The sequence below is a fragment of the Coenobita brevimanus genome, chromosome 78 (genome assembly GCF_032717465.1).
Source record: "Coenobita brevimanus isolate Jiangsu-jjx chromosome 78, ASM3271746v2, whole genome shotgun sequence".
In the NCBI taxonomy this organism is placed as follows: Eukaryota; Metazoa; Arthropoda; class Malacostraca; order Decapoda; family Coenobitidae; genus Coenobita; species Coenobita brevimanus.
Genome location: NC_137031.1, coordinates 31,094,162 through 31,111,799, shown reverse-complemented (window position 1 = coordinate 31,111,799; position 17,638 = coordinate 31,094,162). Strand labels below are relative to the sequence as shown.

General features: G+C 41.3%; 1 protein-coding gene across 1 annotated transcript; it reads right to left on the bottom strand.

The window, feature by feature from the left end:
- Positions 1-14,823: 14,823 nt before the first annotated feature.
- LOC145408787 (uncharacterized) lies at positions 14,824-15,362 on the bottom strand. Its single transcript, XM_080279436.1, has 2 exons — positions 15,246-15,362; positions 14,824-15,057 (listed from the first exon to the last, which is right to left on the bottom strand). The coding sequence occupies exons 1-2, from the start codon at positions 15,360-15,362 to the stop codon at positions 14,824-14,826; spliced, it is 351 nt and encodes a 116-aa protein (XP_080135562.1).
- Between the last annotated feature and the right edge of the window lie 2,276 nt (positions 15,363-17,638).

Genomic DNA, 17,638 nt, shown 5'->3' with positions numbered 1-17,638 from the left:
CGTGTATAACAATGCTTGGTTATACATTTACCTTCACTTATACAGCTGCAAAATACATTAGAGCCAGATTAGGGTGAATAATAAGTGACAACAGTACAACACAATAGTGCTAAATCTTTCCCGTGAATATTTGGTGTATACGATTGCTTGGTTATACATTTTCCTTTACTTATAGAGCCATTAAATACATTAGTACCAGACTAGAGTGAGTGACAGAGTGCCAACAATACAACACAAATTAGACTGAACATTTCTTGAGCTTGTGCCGTGAAAAAGGTTTTCTGTTTATACATTTACCCTTCACTCATACATCCATCAAGCGCATAAAAGGAAAATAAGAATGATATTTGTCTGATTAATCACAATATTCTGTATAAAGTTTCATGTCGATACGGTTATCTTCACTACTACAACTACTCAACACAATACATCCAGAATACAATGCTGATAAAGACTCCTAAACCATTTCAGTTCAGTTGATGGTCAGGTGTTGTTAGAGTGGAAGGTTGATTTGACTAGTAACCAAGGAGACCTTTTTGCTTGCTTATACATCTAGCTTCACTAATACAGCTAGCAAATACAACACAGCCAATACAGGAAAGTTGTTTGTTCTAAGCTAATAAAGATTCCCTAACGCATTTCAACTCAGATCATCGCCAAGTATAGTCAGACTGGAAGGTTATTTTGACTAGCCACCAAGGACTCTATGGCTTATTTTATACTTCGTCTTCACCCATTCTTCTACCAAGCACAACGCAGCCAAAATATAGGGAAATCGTTTTAACCTGACGAAATTCCTAATTCCTTTTAACTCAATCGGTGGTCAAGTGTAGTCATAATCCAAGTCCCTATTCCATTCGTAGGTAGAAAAAAACTTAGGTTAAGATCTTTAAAGACAGCAACACAACCGTCACATTTACCCCCCAAGTCCCTAATTCAGTCCTAGATATGACCAACCATAAATAAAGACTGCAATGGAGTCGTGTACGCTGTAAAGATACGCTGATATGCTCTATGAATATGTCTCACTGATAAGGTGTGAGAGTTTTTATCTTGTTGAGTGTTTTCTGCCTCTGTGACGCAGTTTGGTGGGTCATGGTGAGGACGATGAGCTGTGTTGCTTGGTGAGGTGATGATGACGATGATGGTGGTGGTGGTGGTGGGTGATGATGATGATGATGATGATGATGGTGATGATGATGATGATGATGATGATGATGAGGAGGAGGAGGAGGAGGATAATGATGATGATGATGGTACTGTTTGGTGTTGGTCTTTGTTACTGTGTGTGTGTGTGTGTGTGTGTGTGTGTGTGTTTTCACCTCTCAAGAAGCAGTGTGGTGGGTCAGGGTGAGAATGCTGATCTGTGTAAGGCTGTGGGGTTTGTGCTGATTATGTTTACTGATTATGTTCTGGGCAGTTTTGTGTTAGAGAGAGAGAGAGAGAGGAAGAGAGAAAGAGAATGAGAATTCACTACAAAAGGCTTTATTTGAACTGTGTCGTCACCTACTCGCATGTCAGAATAAAACTGAGATAAATCCTTGAGTTGAAGAGGTAACGAATGAAGATACAGAATTGATGAAAACGATGAGGAAGAAGCAGAAGAAAGAAACGGAAGAAGAAAGAAGTAAGAAAGTGGGAGTGAGGAGAATTAAACAAAATGAGAACAGTGCATAAGAAAACTGACAGATAACAAAGAACAAAGAACGAAGAACCAGAAAAGAAGTAGGTAAGATGATACGAAAAACGATAAAATGGCAAGAGATGTCAGGGCAATAAGGAGGTGACATCTAGAAATTTCTGTAACGTTCTGACTGTCACGTACAACTAGCCAGAAAACGTTGGCGTATCACTTGCCACAAAAATCCACAAAAGTCGATAAAAACAGCGATAATCCTTTTCTAGAACGCTGTTAAATATCGATGGCGTTTTTTCATCAGAGCCTAACTACTGATGAAACTCAACCCTTTGATCCCAATACATTTATTTCTCTTTTTCAATTTTTTTTATTTTGCTCTCTCGTGACGACTTTTTAAATACATGATAGTCTATTTCGTGTCATTTCATATTGCTTTGATTTATCACTTTGCTATGTTTTTTTTTTCACCTTAAGTTGGCCCAGATTTGTTCTTTTTTGCGGTTGATATCGCGTGGCTCAGGGGCAGATAAGGACAATAATGGCTCGACATCCTTTCCGTAGCACTTCTTCGTGACTGCCATCAAATTTTAGTGTCAGTCTAATGTTAAAACTTTGATGCAATTTGGAGAGGTGGCAATTTTAGGCCAAGTTAAAATAAAAAGAGCATAGTAACTGCTACCCCATCCTAATAATATAACTGGGCGAAGCAAAAATATAATTAATTTTTCCTTGTGGCATAATCGTCTGGTGGTACCAAGAATAAACTTAAAAAGAGGTTCATTTAGAGGTTAAGGACTGAAGAACCTCTGCTAAGACGTCTCACAAGGTCACACACACACACACACACACACACACACACAGAAAATTCCCAGCTGTACCAATCATAGTTCCTTGTTATCAGCCTTATCAGAAAGAGAGAGAGAGAGAGAGAGAGAGAGAGAGAGTCATATTAGGGACTTGGAGACGCTTTTGTTGGTCTTTGTGTGTCTCGCCTCCGTCCCGCTCACTCCTGCTCTCACCAGCTCACCAAAATTTTTTCAGGTATGGAAAATCAAAATTCCTTTTACTAGTTTGAGATAATATCTTTAATTTTAGTCAACTGTACTTAGTTTAACTGTTTTTAATCACCTGTAATATTATACTCCATTTATTTTAAATTGGCCCAAAATTAGCGTCTCTCCGTCTTGATTGCCGACTTAAAAGACTAGAACAACACTATATATTGATGCTAGTCACCAAAAAAATGCTATGGGAAAAAAGTGCAGTGCTTTAGATTTTTATATTTATTCATTTCTCTATTTTTGCCTCTTAACTACGTGAAAATAAGCCACAAGAGGATAAAATTCTTGGCCAAGTTGATGCAATAGAATTATACCACTTTCCCGCTGCCAGGCCTTCAGAATGAGGAGTGTCCCTGGGAATGTGTGAGAGATGCCAGTAAGTTATTCTCGAGCTGACTGAGAGTAAAAAATTAAATGAATAAAAATAAAAATATATCAACACGGGTCCAACTCTTAGCCATTGCGGCGCTTCCATCACTGATAACCTGATGGCTGAATTAAAAGAGAGATCATTTGCATTCACAAGATCATCAGTAACTGTAACTTCTTTGCCACTGAGGATCGGTTCCATGGTAGGCTAATATGCCATTTATTACTCAAGCCCAGGAATAACCTCGCACACACTTCTTGGTACACACTGTATACTTAAGTAACGAGGTTAAGAAATCTCTTTGCAACTCGATTATTTACGGTGTACCTGGCCTACAGTAGTGATGAGAATATTTTTTGTGGCAGGCAACGAACCAAATTTATTCCTAATAAACCTTCCCAGAAACTATTAAACACCACACACACACACACACACACACACACACACACACACAAATAAGCAAACAAACATTAGCTGGTAGTGTGGCAAGGGTTTATTTCATATGACCATCAAGATAGTGTTTATATATATATATGTATATATATATATATATATATATATATATATATATATATATATATATATATATATATATATATATATATATATATATATATATATATATATATATATATATATATATATATATATATATATATATATATATATATGTACAGATTTTGATTGTATATATCTGTATACTTTGTACATGTGTTCTACCGATAAATTTTTCTTTTTTTTCGTTGTGTTGTACTGTATTTTGTATTATACTGTATGGTACTGCATTGCTTAGATTTGCTTTACTGTACCAATCAGAATTTTCATTACATTCTTCTGTTCTACATAAATCTTAATTTAGAACACCATCACTATGGATATGATTCACTTCCTCGTCTTTTCTTTTACAGGAAAAATGGCGTCAAGCAACTACACTCGGTCTCTGCCTCGTCTCCTGACTTCCTTCCACACCACACCCCCACTCCGCCCAACCCATTCAACCCCTACTCCCACACCCACACCCCGTCCACAATGTACCAACACCATGCCCACAGCAAGGACCATCACTAGCTACTCAGGGCTGCGGGGAGAGCCTCAGCTACAGGTAGGGGGATGTTGGAGAGAGAGAGAGAGAGAGAGAGAGAGAGAGAGAGAGAGAGAGATTTTATATATATATATATATATATATATACTCTTGTCGTTGCCTGTGTCTACTGCATGTCTCTCCTTCCATCAGTCTGTTTGTCTGTGTGTCTGGGTGGCTATAACTGTGTGTGTGTGTGTGTGTGTGTGTGTGTGTGTGTGTGTGTGTGTGTGTGTGTGTGTGTGTGTGTGTTTGGAATCCTTAGCCCTGAAACAATGGGAATCCACTCTTTGATACTATAAAGTTTTGAATGTTTATATATATTTTCGGTAGAAGTAAGAAAACTCAGAAACAGCAACTTAAAGGTAAAATTATAACAGCGCAGGTGTTGTCTGAAGGAGAAATATCCAAAAATATATATGCTTTCATGCTCAACCACCTCAGGTATACTGTATGTGTTTATTGGTGATTTTCTTTTTCTTTTTTTTTTATGTACGAAAGTGCAGGAAAATTAGATGAAAAATATTTGCAGTTCTCAGAGAATTAAATTGACTCGATAAGGCTACAATTCTTTATATATTTTTGCCACATGATAGTAGTAGCAATAGTCGTAGTAGTAGTAGCAGTAGCAGCAGCAGCAGTAGTAGTAGTAGCAGTAAAAATAGTAATAATAACAACAACAACAACAACAATAATAATAATAATAATAGCAATAATAATAATAATAATAATAATAATAATAATAACATAATAACGGCCACTATGCTCCACAGGTAGCCTACCCAGTATGGCAGCAGGAGAAAGAGCCAGAAGAATCAATGGGATACTTCCTGCAGGAGTCACAGGAGAGGTGGCTGAAGGCGAACCCAGATCTGGAGGATGCGAGGGTGTTTCAGCCGGAATGTTATGTTGGTGGTGAGCAGGAGTCGGAGGATATTAGGCGAAGCTGGGTGAAATACGTGAACCACTGAGAGAGAGAGAGAGAGAGAGAGAGAGAGAGAGAGAGAGAGAGAGAGAGAGAGAAATATCCTCACTGTGGACGCCTAGAGACTGGAGTGCCTTAATTACCACCTGCGGCGACACCAACAGGTCGATAAGTGGTACACCTGGGGATCTTTTTTTCTTTCTCCTTCAAGGGAAGTCCGAATATCTGCTCTTGGAGAGGTCCGCGCGATTTTCTTATGAAAGAGAGTTGCTCAGTTTGAAATTTTGAGTTGATCTGACATGTCAGCGTTGCGTCAGCTGATGCATCAGCTGATTATTTAGTAAGTTTCAATTTTAGTCATAAGGAGGCATTGAAAAAATTTCACATATTCTATGAGAGTCAAGGAGAGAAACTTTTAAAAATTGGCTACAATAGTTTCGCCGCTGGTCTTTCAAAATACAGTAGTCTCTGTTTGTTTTACGTTATATAACTTATGCTTGTTCTTGGTACTGTGCATTACTCACTGAATGATTTTCTTGTTTTTTTTCCTTTTTTTTTTTTGAGACAAACAAAATGAATCTTTCAGGAATGGATGTTTGAAAGTCTCCTATGCTCACGAGAAGACTGCCTCGATAATATTTTCCAAAGGCTTGTAGTATTTAGGATTATTATATATTAATGACAAGAGAGAGAGACTGTGTCCTTCCTCTCGCTTCAATGTGTGATGTTCTTTGGGTGATTTACCTCAGGTTCTAAATGTTCGTTTGCATTGAGGGGCCTTATACAAGCAGTGAAAGAATTATTATTTAGATCTCCAATTTAATGACAACAAACAGTGCGATATTCTGTCTTATGTTTTGGTGTAGAGCCTCAGTTCAGATATTCTTAGGTTTCCCTCATAGTGCTCTCCACTCCATATTCACATTCCTATAGCTCATTCACTTTAACTTGGCCCAGATATTTGTCCTTTTGCAGCCTATTTTCCGTATCTCCTTGGTGGAAGAAGACAGTAGTACGGCTCTACATCTTTTACAAAGAACTTCTTCGTGACTAGCATCATTGCCCAGTGTTTGTCTAATGCTACAACCAAGCATTTACGATGGAGGGATGGCAATTTTAGGCCAAGTTAAACTGATGGGAGTATAGATCTTTTCACTCACTACTTCTCCTCCATTCTCCCCAGACATCCAAACCACCTCAATCTCCCACTATGTAAAACTTCTGCTATGTCGCCAGTATATTTAATCCCTGGCCTACCTTTCAGCTGCTTAATAAGGTCAATTTATGGTGCCCTCAATGTCGAGAGAGTGACGATATATTCCTAAATGTATTATGAGACTGTGTATTTGTTTTGACTGGGTTCGTGTGAGCCCTGAAGAATGTTTTATAGACGATAATCCTTTGGTGATTAATAAAAGTTGTTATGAAGTGAGATTTTTTATTTAATATTACCACAGAGTTAAGTGGAAGAATTATACCCTACGTATGAAGATGTTTATAGGAGATGATGATGATGATGACGATGATGATGGTGATGACGATGATGATGGTGATGATGATGATGATGATGATGATGATGATGATGATGATGATGATGATGATGATACAGACTCCCCTTCTCTCTCTCTCCTTCCTCCATCCCCTCCACCCCCACACCAGGCCGGCGTAACTTAAACCCTCTGACCGTGAAAGTTTGTAAGGCTTAACCTAACACTCTCGTTTAGTCTAGTCTGCCGGCATCCTCTCTCTCTCTCTCTCTCTCTCTCTCTCTCTCTCTCTCTCTCTCTCTCTCTCTCTCTCTCTCTCTCTCTCTCTCTCTCTCTCTCTCTCTCTCTCTCTCAAGGATTTAATAGATTCAATATTTTTATACCAGTTATACTCAGTTAAAGATAACATATATGAACACTAACACACACCCCTCTTCCATATCCAACTTCTTTAAGAAACGGAAGCATCTTTTGGAGCGGCCAGGTTGGTCAGTCACTCCCTAATTATTTTCCTACGTGATGTCAGGTAGATTCCCGTGAAGCACCGACATCTGCATAGAACTCTTTTATTCATTCCTTCGGTCGTGATGTCCTCCTTTTCATGATATTCCTCTTCCCTTCACCGTTAGGCTTATCGTGTCCTTTACTTATATTCTATCTATCTATCTCTCTATAGCCCGACGCCCTAATCCCGCAAAGGGCGGCCGCAGACAAAACGCCTCCAAGTCGCTCTGTCACCCACCATTTGACTACCCTTCCCCCAACTCACCCCCTCCTCCCTCATATACCTCTCAACTCCATCCCTCCACCTCATCCTCGGTCTACCTCTCCCTCTCCCTCCCTCCACCTCACCTACATACACCCTCTTAGTCAGTCTTTCATTCTCCATTCTCTTCACATGTCCAAACCACCTCAGTGTATTTCTCCTAATCTTCTCAACCACTTCCACATCCACCCCACAGCGTTCCTTCACTTCTTCATTCGTCAACCTGTCCCTCCACGTCACTCCACATGCTCCTCTCAAGTAACTCATTTCCACTGCTCTCACTCTTGACTTGTTCCCCTCTTGCAAGGTCCATGCCTCGCTTCCATACGTCAGGGTAGGGATCACAATACTATCATGCAGTGACTTCTTAACTTCCATACTCACCTCCCTATTTCTCATCACTGCTTTCAGTGTACCGACAACCTTCCTTCCCTGCTGTCCCCTTTCACGCACTTCATCCCCCAAAGTTCCATCCTTACTCATCACACTACCCAAGTACTTGAATGCACTCACATTCTCCATATCCTCACCATCCAACCTCACTGCACACTCTGTGACTTCATTCCTCTCAAACACCATAACTTTACTTTTGTTTAACTTTCAGATTCCTCCTCCTACACACTGTCCCAAATTCATTCACCAAACCTTGGAACTCCCATTCATCTTCACTCAACAGTACTGTATCATCAGCAAACAGCAACACTGGAAGCTTCCAAATCTCACCCTCATTCATTAGAGCCACCCCCACATCCACTGCCCTACCCTGCACCTCCTTTACAACCCCATCCATGTATATATTAAACAGCCATGGAGACATCACACAACCCTGTTTCAGTCCCACATTGAGATAAAAGAACTCACTCAGCTCACCATCCACTCGCACCGTAACCCTAGCTCCCTCGTACATACTCTTCACAGCACTCAACAATTTTCCCTCCACTCCATATATTCTTAATACTTTCCACATACATTGCCTATCTATTCTGTCATAAGCTTTCTCCAAGTCCATGAAGGCAGCATACACTTTCCTTCCCTTCTCTAGATACTTCTCCACTAAACATCTTAGAACAAATATCTGATCTACACACCCTTTTCCCTTCCTAAATCCCCCTTGTTCTTCTCCAACTAGCTCCTCTGTCATATGCCTAACCCTATCAATGAGTATTCTACCATATATTTTACCAGTCACACTAAGTAGACTGTAGCACCAGTCGAGCAGGGCAGTACTCCCGAGGTGGATGGAAAGCTGATGACAGGGAGTGCTGGAGCTCCCGTTTCATCAGCCCTCAGGACTAGTTCCTGACCATCCCCCTTTGCTGAACTTTTTCAGTGTCTCAGTTACACAGAGAGTAGGCCAGCATGCTCTCCAGTACAAATTTCTCTATCTATCTTCACCAAACTACATGCACAGTACACACTACACTTCCTATTCAAAATTCACCAAAATGGCATCAATTCACCCAGCCTCGGAGTCCCCAGGGGGGGGGACCATAAATGCCCCCGCCATCTGCCCCTCTCCCGGTGACGACTCGAGGTGCCTGGAACCACTGTCTGACTCTCTTCTTCTTCATTTCTGCAACATTCGCGGCCTTTCATCTAACTTTCGCTCTGTTGAGCACCACCTCTCCTCTAAACCTCACCTTCTTTTTCTAACGGAGACTCAGCTGTCTGAGGCAACTGACAGCAAACCCTTTTCTGTATCCTCCTACTTTCTCTATACTCATTTCAAAGCCAAAGGTGGCTGTTGTGTATACATACGCAACGACTTATCTTGCTCTCGTGTTCCTGAACTTGATTCTTCTGAATTCTCCACTCTCTGGCTTCGGCTTTCCTGTCATTCTCTGACTAAATATATCTGTGCTGTTTACTTATCCCCTAATTCTACTGACTATCAAAAATTCTTCGACTATCTTACTTCTACGATGGAACACATTCTGTCCATTTCTCCTTTCTCTGAAATCTCCATTCTTGGAGATTTCAATGTTCACCACCACCTTTGGCTCTCCTCTCCTTTCACGGATCCACCTGGTGAACAAGCCTACATCTTTTCTATCCTTAATGACCTAGAGCATCTTGTACAGCACCCTACCCGTATCCCTGACCGCCTTGGAGAGAGCTCCAACATACTTGACCTCTTCCTCTCAACTAATCCTTCTGCTTACTCTGTAAATCTTTTCTCTCCGTTGGGCTCCTCCGATCACAACCTTATTACCTTAACCTGTCCTATCGCTCCAGTACGGCCTGCGGACCCTCCAGGGAAACGTCGTCTGTGGCATTTTGGAGCCGCGGACTGGGAGGCCCTCAGGCAGTACTTCTTTGATTTTCCCTGGAATGATTATTGCTTCCATGGCCGTGAGCCATCTGAGTGTGCCTTGCGCATTACGGAGGTTATTCTCTCGGGCATGGAAGCATACATTCCTTTCTCAAATCCTTTGACTAACGCAAGAAAGCCTTGGTTTAATCACGCTTGTTCTAATGCTGTCCGCAACAAGGAGAAGGCCTACAAAAGGTACCGGAGCCAACCCACCCCTGAATCACATAATCTTTACGTTTCTGCCCGGAATCGTGCTAAGTCTGTTCTTCGCTCTACTAAAAATAATTTCATCCATACTAAATGCTCTCAACTCTCCAACTCGAATTCTTCCCGCTCCTTCTGGCACCTTGCCAAAAATCTTTCTAACAACTTTACCTCATCATCCTTCCCTCCTCTTTTCTACTCTGATGGTTCTGTAGCTATTTCTTCTACTGATAAAGCAGATCTCTTCGCACAGACTTTCTCCTCCAATTCCACCTTAGACGATTCCGGTGCTGTTCCTCCATCACTTCCCCCTCTGACTTCCTCATGGCTGACATTAAAATGTCTTCAGTTGATGTATTTTCTGCCATTACTGGCCTCAGTACTAACAAGGCATATGGGCCTGATGGGGTCCCTCCTGTTGTTCTCAAAAACTGTGCTTCTGTGCTTACACCCTGCCTAGGCAAACTATTTCGCCTTTGTCTGTCAACTTGTACCTTTCCTTCTTGCTGGAAGTTTGCTCTCATTCAGCCAGTCCCAAAGAAGGGTGACCACTCCCAACCCTCCAACTATCGTCCAATTGCTTTAACGTCCTGTATTTCAAAAGTTTTTGAGTCAATTCTTAATAGAAAAATTTTAAGGCATCTTTCCTATCACAACCTTCTTTCCGATCGTCAGTATGGGTTCCGTCAGGGACGCTCCACTGGCGATCTTCTCACCTACCTTTCAGACTCCTGGTCATCCTCCTTTCGGGACTTTGGCGAAAGCTTTGCCATTGCACTTGACATCTCAAAGGCTTTCGATCGAGTCTGGCATAAATCTTTAATTTCCAAACTGCCCTCCTACGGTTTCTATCCTTCTATCTGTGCCTTCATCGCTAGCTTCCTTTATGGTCGTTCTATAGCTGCTGTCGTAGACGGCCATCGTTCTTCTCCTAGATCTATCAACAGTAGTGTTCCTCAGGGCTCTGTCCTATCACCAACTCTCTTCCTTTTATTCATCAATGATCTTCTAAGCTGTACATCTAACCCTATCCACTCATACGCTGATGACTCCACCCTTCACCTTTCCATTCGGTTCCCGCAACGCCCATCTCAACAGTTACTTCAAGAAACAAGGGATGAGGCTATGGCACACCTAATGTCTGACTTGGCTCATATCTCTGACTGGGGTAAAAATAATATGGTTGTCTTTAATGCATCTAAGACTCAGTTCTTACACCTATCAACCCGACAAAATCTTCCACAGGTATACCCACTAATGTTTAATAATATTCAGATTAATCCTGCATCATCCTTGAACATGCTTGGGGTTTCATTTACTCGGGACTTATCTTGGAAAGATCATATTACATCTCTTGTAAAATCTGCTTCCAAGAGATTGGGTGTGCTAAGCCGACTCCGCTCTTTCTTTACCCCTGCACAATTGTTGACTCTATACAGGGGTTTTATCCGCCCCTGTGTGGAGTACAACTCTCATGTGTGGGGAGGCTCCCCACATACAGCTCTTCTCAATAGGGTGGAGTCAAAGGCTTTTCGTCTCATTAACTCTCCTCCTCTTACTGACTCCCTTCAACCTCTGTCTCTTCGTCGCACTGTTGCATCTTTATCTCTTTTCTATCGCTACTTTAATGGTCACTGCTCCTCTGAACTGTCTGCTTGCATTCCTCCACCTCTACGACGGGCGCGTAGCACCCGTCTGGCAGCAAACTCTCATCCCTTTTCTGTCCAACTCTCTAATGCAAGAGTTAACCGTTACTCCCAGTCTTTCATTTATGCAACAGGTCAGCTCTGGAACTGTCTCCCTCTGTCTGTATTTCCTTCTGCCTATGATCTCCAGTCTTTCAAACGTAGTGTGTCCAGGCATCTCAAAATGATCGGATCTTGAATTTGGCTCTCTATTGTATTTTGTTTTTCTCTTGGAGGGAACTGTTACTGCGGGCTCATGCCTTTGGTTCCTTCTTCCTCGCATAAAAAAAAAAAAAAAAAAAAAATACCCCTATGGTTACCACATACTTCTTTCTCTCCTTTTCCTTTGTATAAAGGAACAATTATACCTGATTTCCAGTCCTCTGGAACCCTTCCCTCTTCCCAAGCCAATCTACACAACTTCCATATCCACTCCACAACAATCTCACCCCCATACCTAAGCATTTCACCACACACTCCATCAATTCCTGGGGCCTTTCCCAACTTAATATTCTTCATCGCTTCCACTACTTCCGCCCTACTGATATCTTCCTCCCTCCTCTCATCTCTTCTTCTCCCAGCCATTCTCCAACCATTTATACTCGCACTGCTCTCACTCTCCACATTCAACAAATCCTCAAAGTGCTCCTTCCATCTCCTCAGTTTCTCTCTCTTCTCCACCAACAATCTATTATTCCTATCTTTCACTCCCCTACTATTTCCCCTTTCACACTGCCTTACTTTCTTTACCTCCTTCCAAAACAATTTCTTACTCTCCCTCCATTTCACACTCAGATTCCTCCCAAACTCCTCATCCACTTTCTTTTTACTCTCCTTCACCAGTCTCTTATATTACTTTATAATAAAACCGTATAATATTTCTTCATGACAATATTACTTTCATATACTACTTTACTATCTTATGGACTACCTTATGATAGTACGTTATGGTATTACTGTATTTTAATCTTTCATTCACTTCCTTGTCTATCTTCATGTCCCTGCTCCTACTCTGAATTTCCTGACTACTCAAACTTCCTCTCTGTTTTTCCTTTTACTTCCCCTCTCTCTCTCTCTCTCTTCCTTTACCTCATCTTCCTTCTCCTCCTCCCCTTCCTCTTCCTCCTCCTCCTCCTGCTCCTCTCCTTCCTCTTCCTCCTCCTGCTCCCTCTCTTCCTTCTTTTCTTTCTTTACACCTTCGCCCTCTTCCTGCCTCTCCTTTACCTCTATCTCTTGTTCCCTCTCCTGTTTCTCCTTCTTTCCTTCTCTTCCTTATCTTCTTATGTGTGTGTGTGTGTGTGTGTGTGTGTGTGTGTGTGTGTGTCTGTCTGTCTGTCTGTCTGTCTGTGTGTATGTCTGTCTGTCTGTGTGTCCGTGCCCGTGTCTGTGTCTGTGTCTGTGTGTTTTGCTGCACAGTCAATTTATTCTTAATTGTATAACATCGAGATCAAAAAAACCAATTCTGGCTGTATTTCTATCGTTCGCTTAATTCTGTTGTCATGAACTGATGTAGATATATTTATTGTTTACCCTCGGGCGCTACGGAAACACAAAAATTACCTCTCTCTCTCTCTCTCTCTCTCTCTCTCTCTCTCTCTCTCTCTCTATCTATCTATCTCTCTGTGCGGATCTGGTGGCGTACATTTTATATTCATGTCTCGACTTTTTTTTCTTTTTTCTTTTTTTTCTTTTTTTAACTGAGGACGATCTTTTTAAACTGGAGGGAAGGGATATTAGTACAAATAATTGATTCGTCGTCTCCCTTCATGAACGTTATTAATCTATATATATAAAGTCTCTCTTTCTCTTCTTCTTCCTCCTTCTCAACCACCTCCTCTTCTTCTAATTCTTCTTTTTATTTCTCCTCCTCCTCCTCTCCTCCTCCTCCTCCTCCTCCTCTTCTTCTTCTTCTTCTTCTCTGCCTGCCATTCCTAACCCACACCATTATTTCAAAGGTTCAGTAAATAACAATCCACATTATATTCAAGTGTCTTTATTGTTCTTCACATAATGCAAGAAATAAATAAATTGGAAGTTACCAATTATGTCAAAAATACATAAAAATAATACAATAGCCGGAGATCAAGCTCCTTTGTCATCAAGTTTGTTTATGTATTGTAGGGAGTGTCTAGGAAGCATATGAAGCGTCGCAGCACCACGTCCTTAGCGATCTGTTTTCCATACTACTCCTTAGCATGCTTTTGTATCTTATTTATATTGTATTTGTGTTTGTGTGGATGAGTAAATTGGGAGTGTGTCGTCCTGTCTCGGCTACCTCCCTTTCTTTGGTGGAAGCAGCCTGGGTATATACAGTAGATAGATGTATGTTGTTTTCATATCGACATAGTTTCCATCAACATCTTGTAAGAGGTTACTAAGGTGTAATATGTGGCATAAATCGCAAAGGAAATGGTGATAAGGAATCTGCACTGTCATTTAGAATACGATCCTTAGCACCACCAAGTCGGGTTCAACAATTTACCAAGTTACCTACTGATACAACCTCTTTGGCAGCCTAGACAGAAGAATGGATGTCAGAATATATGGTCGGTCTCAGTAAATGTGTCTACTAACATTTCCTTTGTCGTGAGACCGAGACAAGACACTCTGACCAAACTTCCTGAGTGGCCTTCATCCTTTACAGCCGGACATCCATCAGTCATAACACTATTGAAGGAAAGTACAATGATTAATCCGTACAGTGCTTAACCCAACACTCCTAATTTTTCATATTCCTCCTCCTCCTCCTCCTCCTCCTCTTCTTCTTCTTCTTCTTTTTCTTCTTCTTCTTCTTCTCCTCCTTCTTCTTCGTCTTCTTCTTCTTCTTCATCTCCACACGCCTACCATTTTACTTGTAACAATGTGGCTGGGTTAGATGATTATGTTCACGTCGGGCATATACGGGTTCATTGCAATAGGGGAAAAACTCTGTAAGCAAAATATATAACTCGGATTCCTTAACCTGTTCAGCCCGAGGACCTAATTTCTAGGCTACTGTCAGCCCCCCCCCCCTCCTTTTTTTCGATGTGGGTGTTCCTTTCGTTCTATTTTGTCCCCTGTGTTTGTGAAATCCCCAAATTACAGGCAAAAATTTCATCCCATGTCGTTCCCCTCATTTGTGAAGTCCACCAATTTTCTCAAGGCACGGTCCTCGTTCTCCTCATCCTACCCCTTCCCATCCAGTCCTGTCTACAATATATTCTAAAGTTATTAATTTTGTCCAGTTTCGTTCCCTACATTAGTAAAGCCATCAGATTGTTGTCTTAATACACGATCCTAGGTCTACCCATCCTACTCCTTGCCCATCCACCCCTGTCTGACATCCAGTACCTCCTCCTCCACCAGATGCTCGAGAAGGTTAACAGTCTGCTCTCTGGCCACGCTCTCGAGGTCCACGTCAACCACTGCCCCTGGAGGAGTGATTCTCATTTGGTTCATCTTCTCTGACTCATCGTACCAGAAGGAAAGAGCCTCCAGGTGTGCGTTCATGGGCTCCTCTGGCTCCTCGGCTTCAGGGGAGGCAACCTTGGGAAAATAATAATAATAATAATAATAATAAATAATAATAATAATAATAATTCAGTCGGTAGTACTACTATTATTAACGCTGTGGTGGTAGTAGTAGTAGTAGTTGTAGTAACAGTAATAGTAACACTGTATTCCACTCTAAAACTACAAAAAACTGAACTTAAATCTATGTACTTCCAGCTCACCTTCCAAGGCTGCGCAAGGCCCTGAAGTCCCTGGAAACTTGTGATGGTCCTGGCCGTGGTGTGGGTGCGCAGGGAGGCGAGGAGGCGGGGGAGGCAACGAGTAGCAATAGATGACATGTTGTTGGTCTGCAAAGGTAAAAAAACGTTTAATTAGCTCAAGAAGGTGAGCAAACGTTTAATTAGCTCTAGGTGAGAAAACATTTAATTAGCTCTAGGTAAGAAACGTGTACTTAGTTCTAAAAGGTGAAAAAATGTTTAATTAGCAGTAGAAAGTGAGAAAACGTTTATTTCTAAAAGGCGGGTAAACATTCAGCTTTTTCTGTTTCATTGTACTGTAGGGCTCTGAAGTGTTAAGTAAATAAAAAAAAAAATTGTAGCCCTGGGTATCAATCTTGTTATGTAAAAACGTAAGTGTACATGTAATTATTCTCTCACTCTATCTATCAGTCTATCTATATATCTTTCTCAAGGCCATATAACCTCGTTGAAAGCAACAGGTGTGTGTTATCTGTTTTGTCACTACCTGCCTTATTACCTTCATTATCGTTCACCTTCCCATATTAGTTATGCTCCTTTCTCCATTACTACGATCTCCAGTAAGTTAAATACGATCACTTACTCATAGAATGAATTATAAATAAAAAAATGCTGTACTGAAAGTCTTAAAACAATCTTAGTTCCCCTTAAGGATACATGGGAGAAGTTAGTCTGGAAAAAATCTCGACTCCATTTTGCCTGCGTCCTCTTCTACCTCCTTCCCACTCAGTCTCAATATTTACTGATATCCTTTTAAGTAAGCAAATAACTAACAAAGCGCTGTGCTGAAAATCTTTAACTAATTCCAACTACTTGGTCCTTTTCTTTGAAGTAAATCTAAGCCTTAAACTAACTCCATCCAAAGTAGATCTAACCTCCCTAATGTCTTCAGGTAGGTCAATATAAAAGAAGTCTGGGTGCTGAGGGAGTTAGATGTAAAACTATCTGCTGAGTTAGGTAGCAATAATAGTCACGTGAACTCAGTGAACTGCTGACCGAAACTGATTTTTTTTCCTCAGTCCATTATCCCTCTTTTGGGGGATAGGGAAGGAGCTGCGGGACATTTGTATAACTGGGCAGCAAAGAAGCTCGATTATATCAATGCCACCACATGAAGGCGTCCTCTCCTTTACCAAGACTTGAGTTGGGAAAATATTAAAGAAGTCACTGTGATAAAGGCTTCAAATATAAAGCCTAATCGTAAACCCAGCTACTTACTATTATTCTCTGGGTAGACGTATAAGTTCCGTCGTGTCTCGGGGTAAAGTGATGTCTCTGGTGCCCTGATCCCCCCTTTTTATAGGCGGGGGTGATGCCAGGCGAAGATAGCTGGGTGGAGGGGTCAGCCAATCAGAGGACAGATGGCGTGATGTAATGGAAATACCGTCACCTGTTGTCATCGGGCGAGTGTGATTGAGCTCGTACGATGATGTATCTTTGTATTTGATCCACTTAGACTCTGGGCCACTTGTCGAACTGTAGGTGTCCCATAAAGATATACAGTAAGCATCATTAACCTCTTACTACCAGCGGGCTCACCAAAATAAATAAATAAATACATACATACATAAATACATAAATATATAAAAAATAATAATCTGGTGTCATCAAGAATACGAAGCTAAAAGTTGTCGCAGTAATGAAGTTATTATTGACGGTGCTGAGACGTCTTTTTCGCTGGAGCAGGACGCCTTCACGTGGTGGCACTGACAACCGGACGGCTCAACTCTCTGGTTCTGCAAACGTCCCTCCCGAAAAAAAGGATGGTGAACTGTAAACGAAGGCCAAGTTCAGCCTGCAGTCTACCGAGTTCACATTTTAGATGAACCTAGGACCATAACAACAGTAACAATAGAAAAGGATATGAGAGCTTTTTTTTTTTTTTTTTTTCTACGAGACTGACCGCTGATACCGTCACCATTAACCCCTTCACTCCGATGACTCTTGTTTCGTTTTAATCATTTACAACCAGACGATTTTATTCAGCGATTTTATTCACGTCCAGAGCTGAAGGGGTTGACGGGGGACACAGAAGCCTTCCCATTGCTTAATAAAATCGTCTGGAGGCAGCAAGAATACGCTAAAAAAAAAAAACGGTAATCGAACAGGTGTCCAGTATTCTATTCCACCTTACGCCAGACGATTTTCTTCAGCTGAGAGTAAGTCATAGGAGCCTGATGACGTTAATGAGTAGGGATATTTAATTGCAGAGATGGTCGCGTCTGTCTGTCACGTACGTATTTTAAAAAGTCTGTTTCGTCGGTTACCAGGGCAAGAGTGAGTGATTTTATTATGTCCTCGAAGACAGTGATAAAGAATGAGATAAAAAGGTGGTTTGGGTGAGATAGCGGGGTGGG

Excerpts from the sequence above, each read along its gene's own strand:
- LOC145408787 (XM_080279436.1), bottom strand. The coding sequence starts at position 15,362 with ATGTCATCTATTGCTACTCGTTGCCTCCCCCGCCTCCTCGCCTCCCTG. Across the intron at positions 15,058-15,245 it reads GCCTTGCGCAGCCTTGGAAG|GTTGCCTCCCCTGAAGCCGA; the intron begins GTGAGCTGGAAG and ends TATTTTCCCAAG.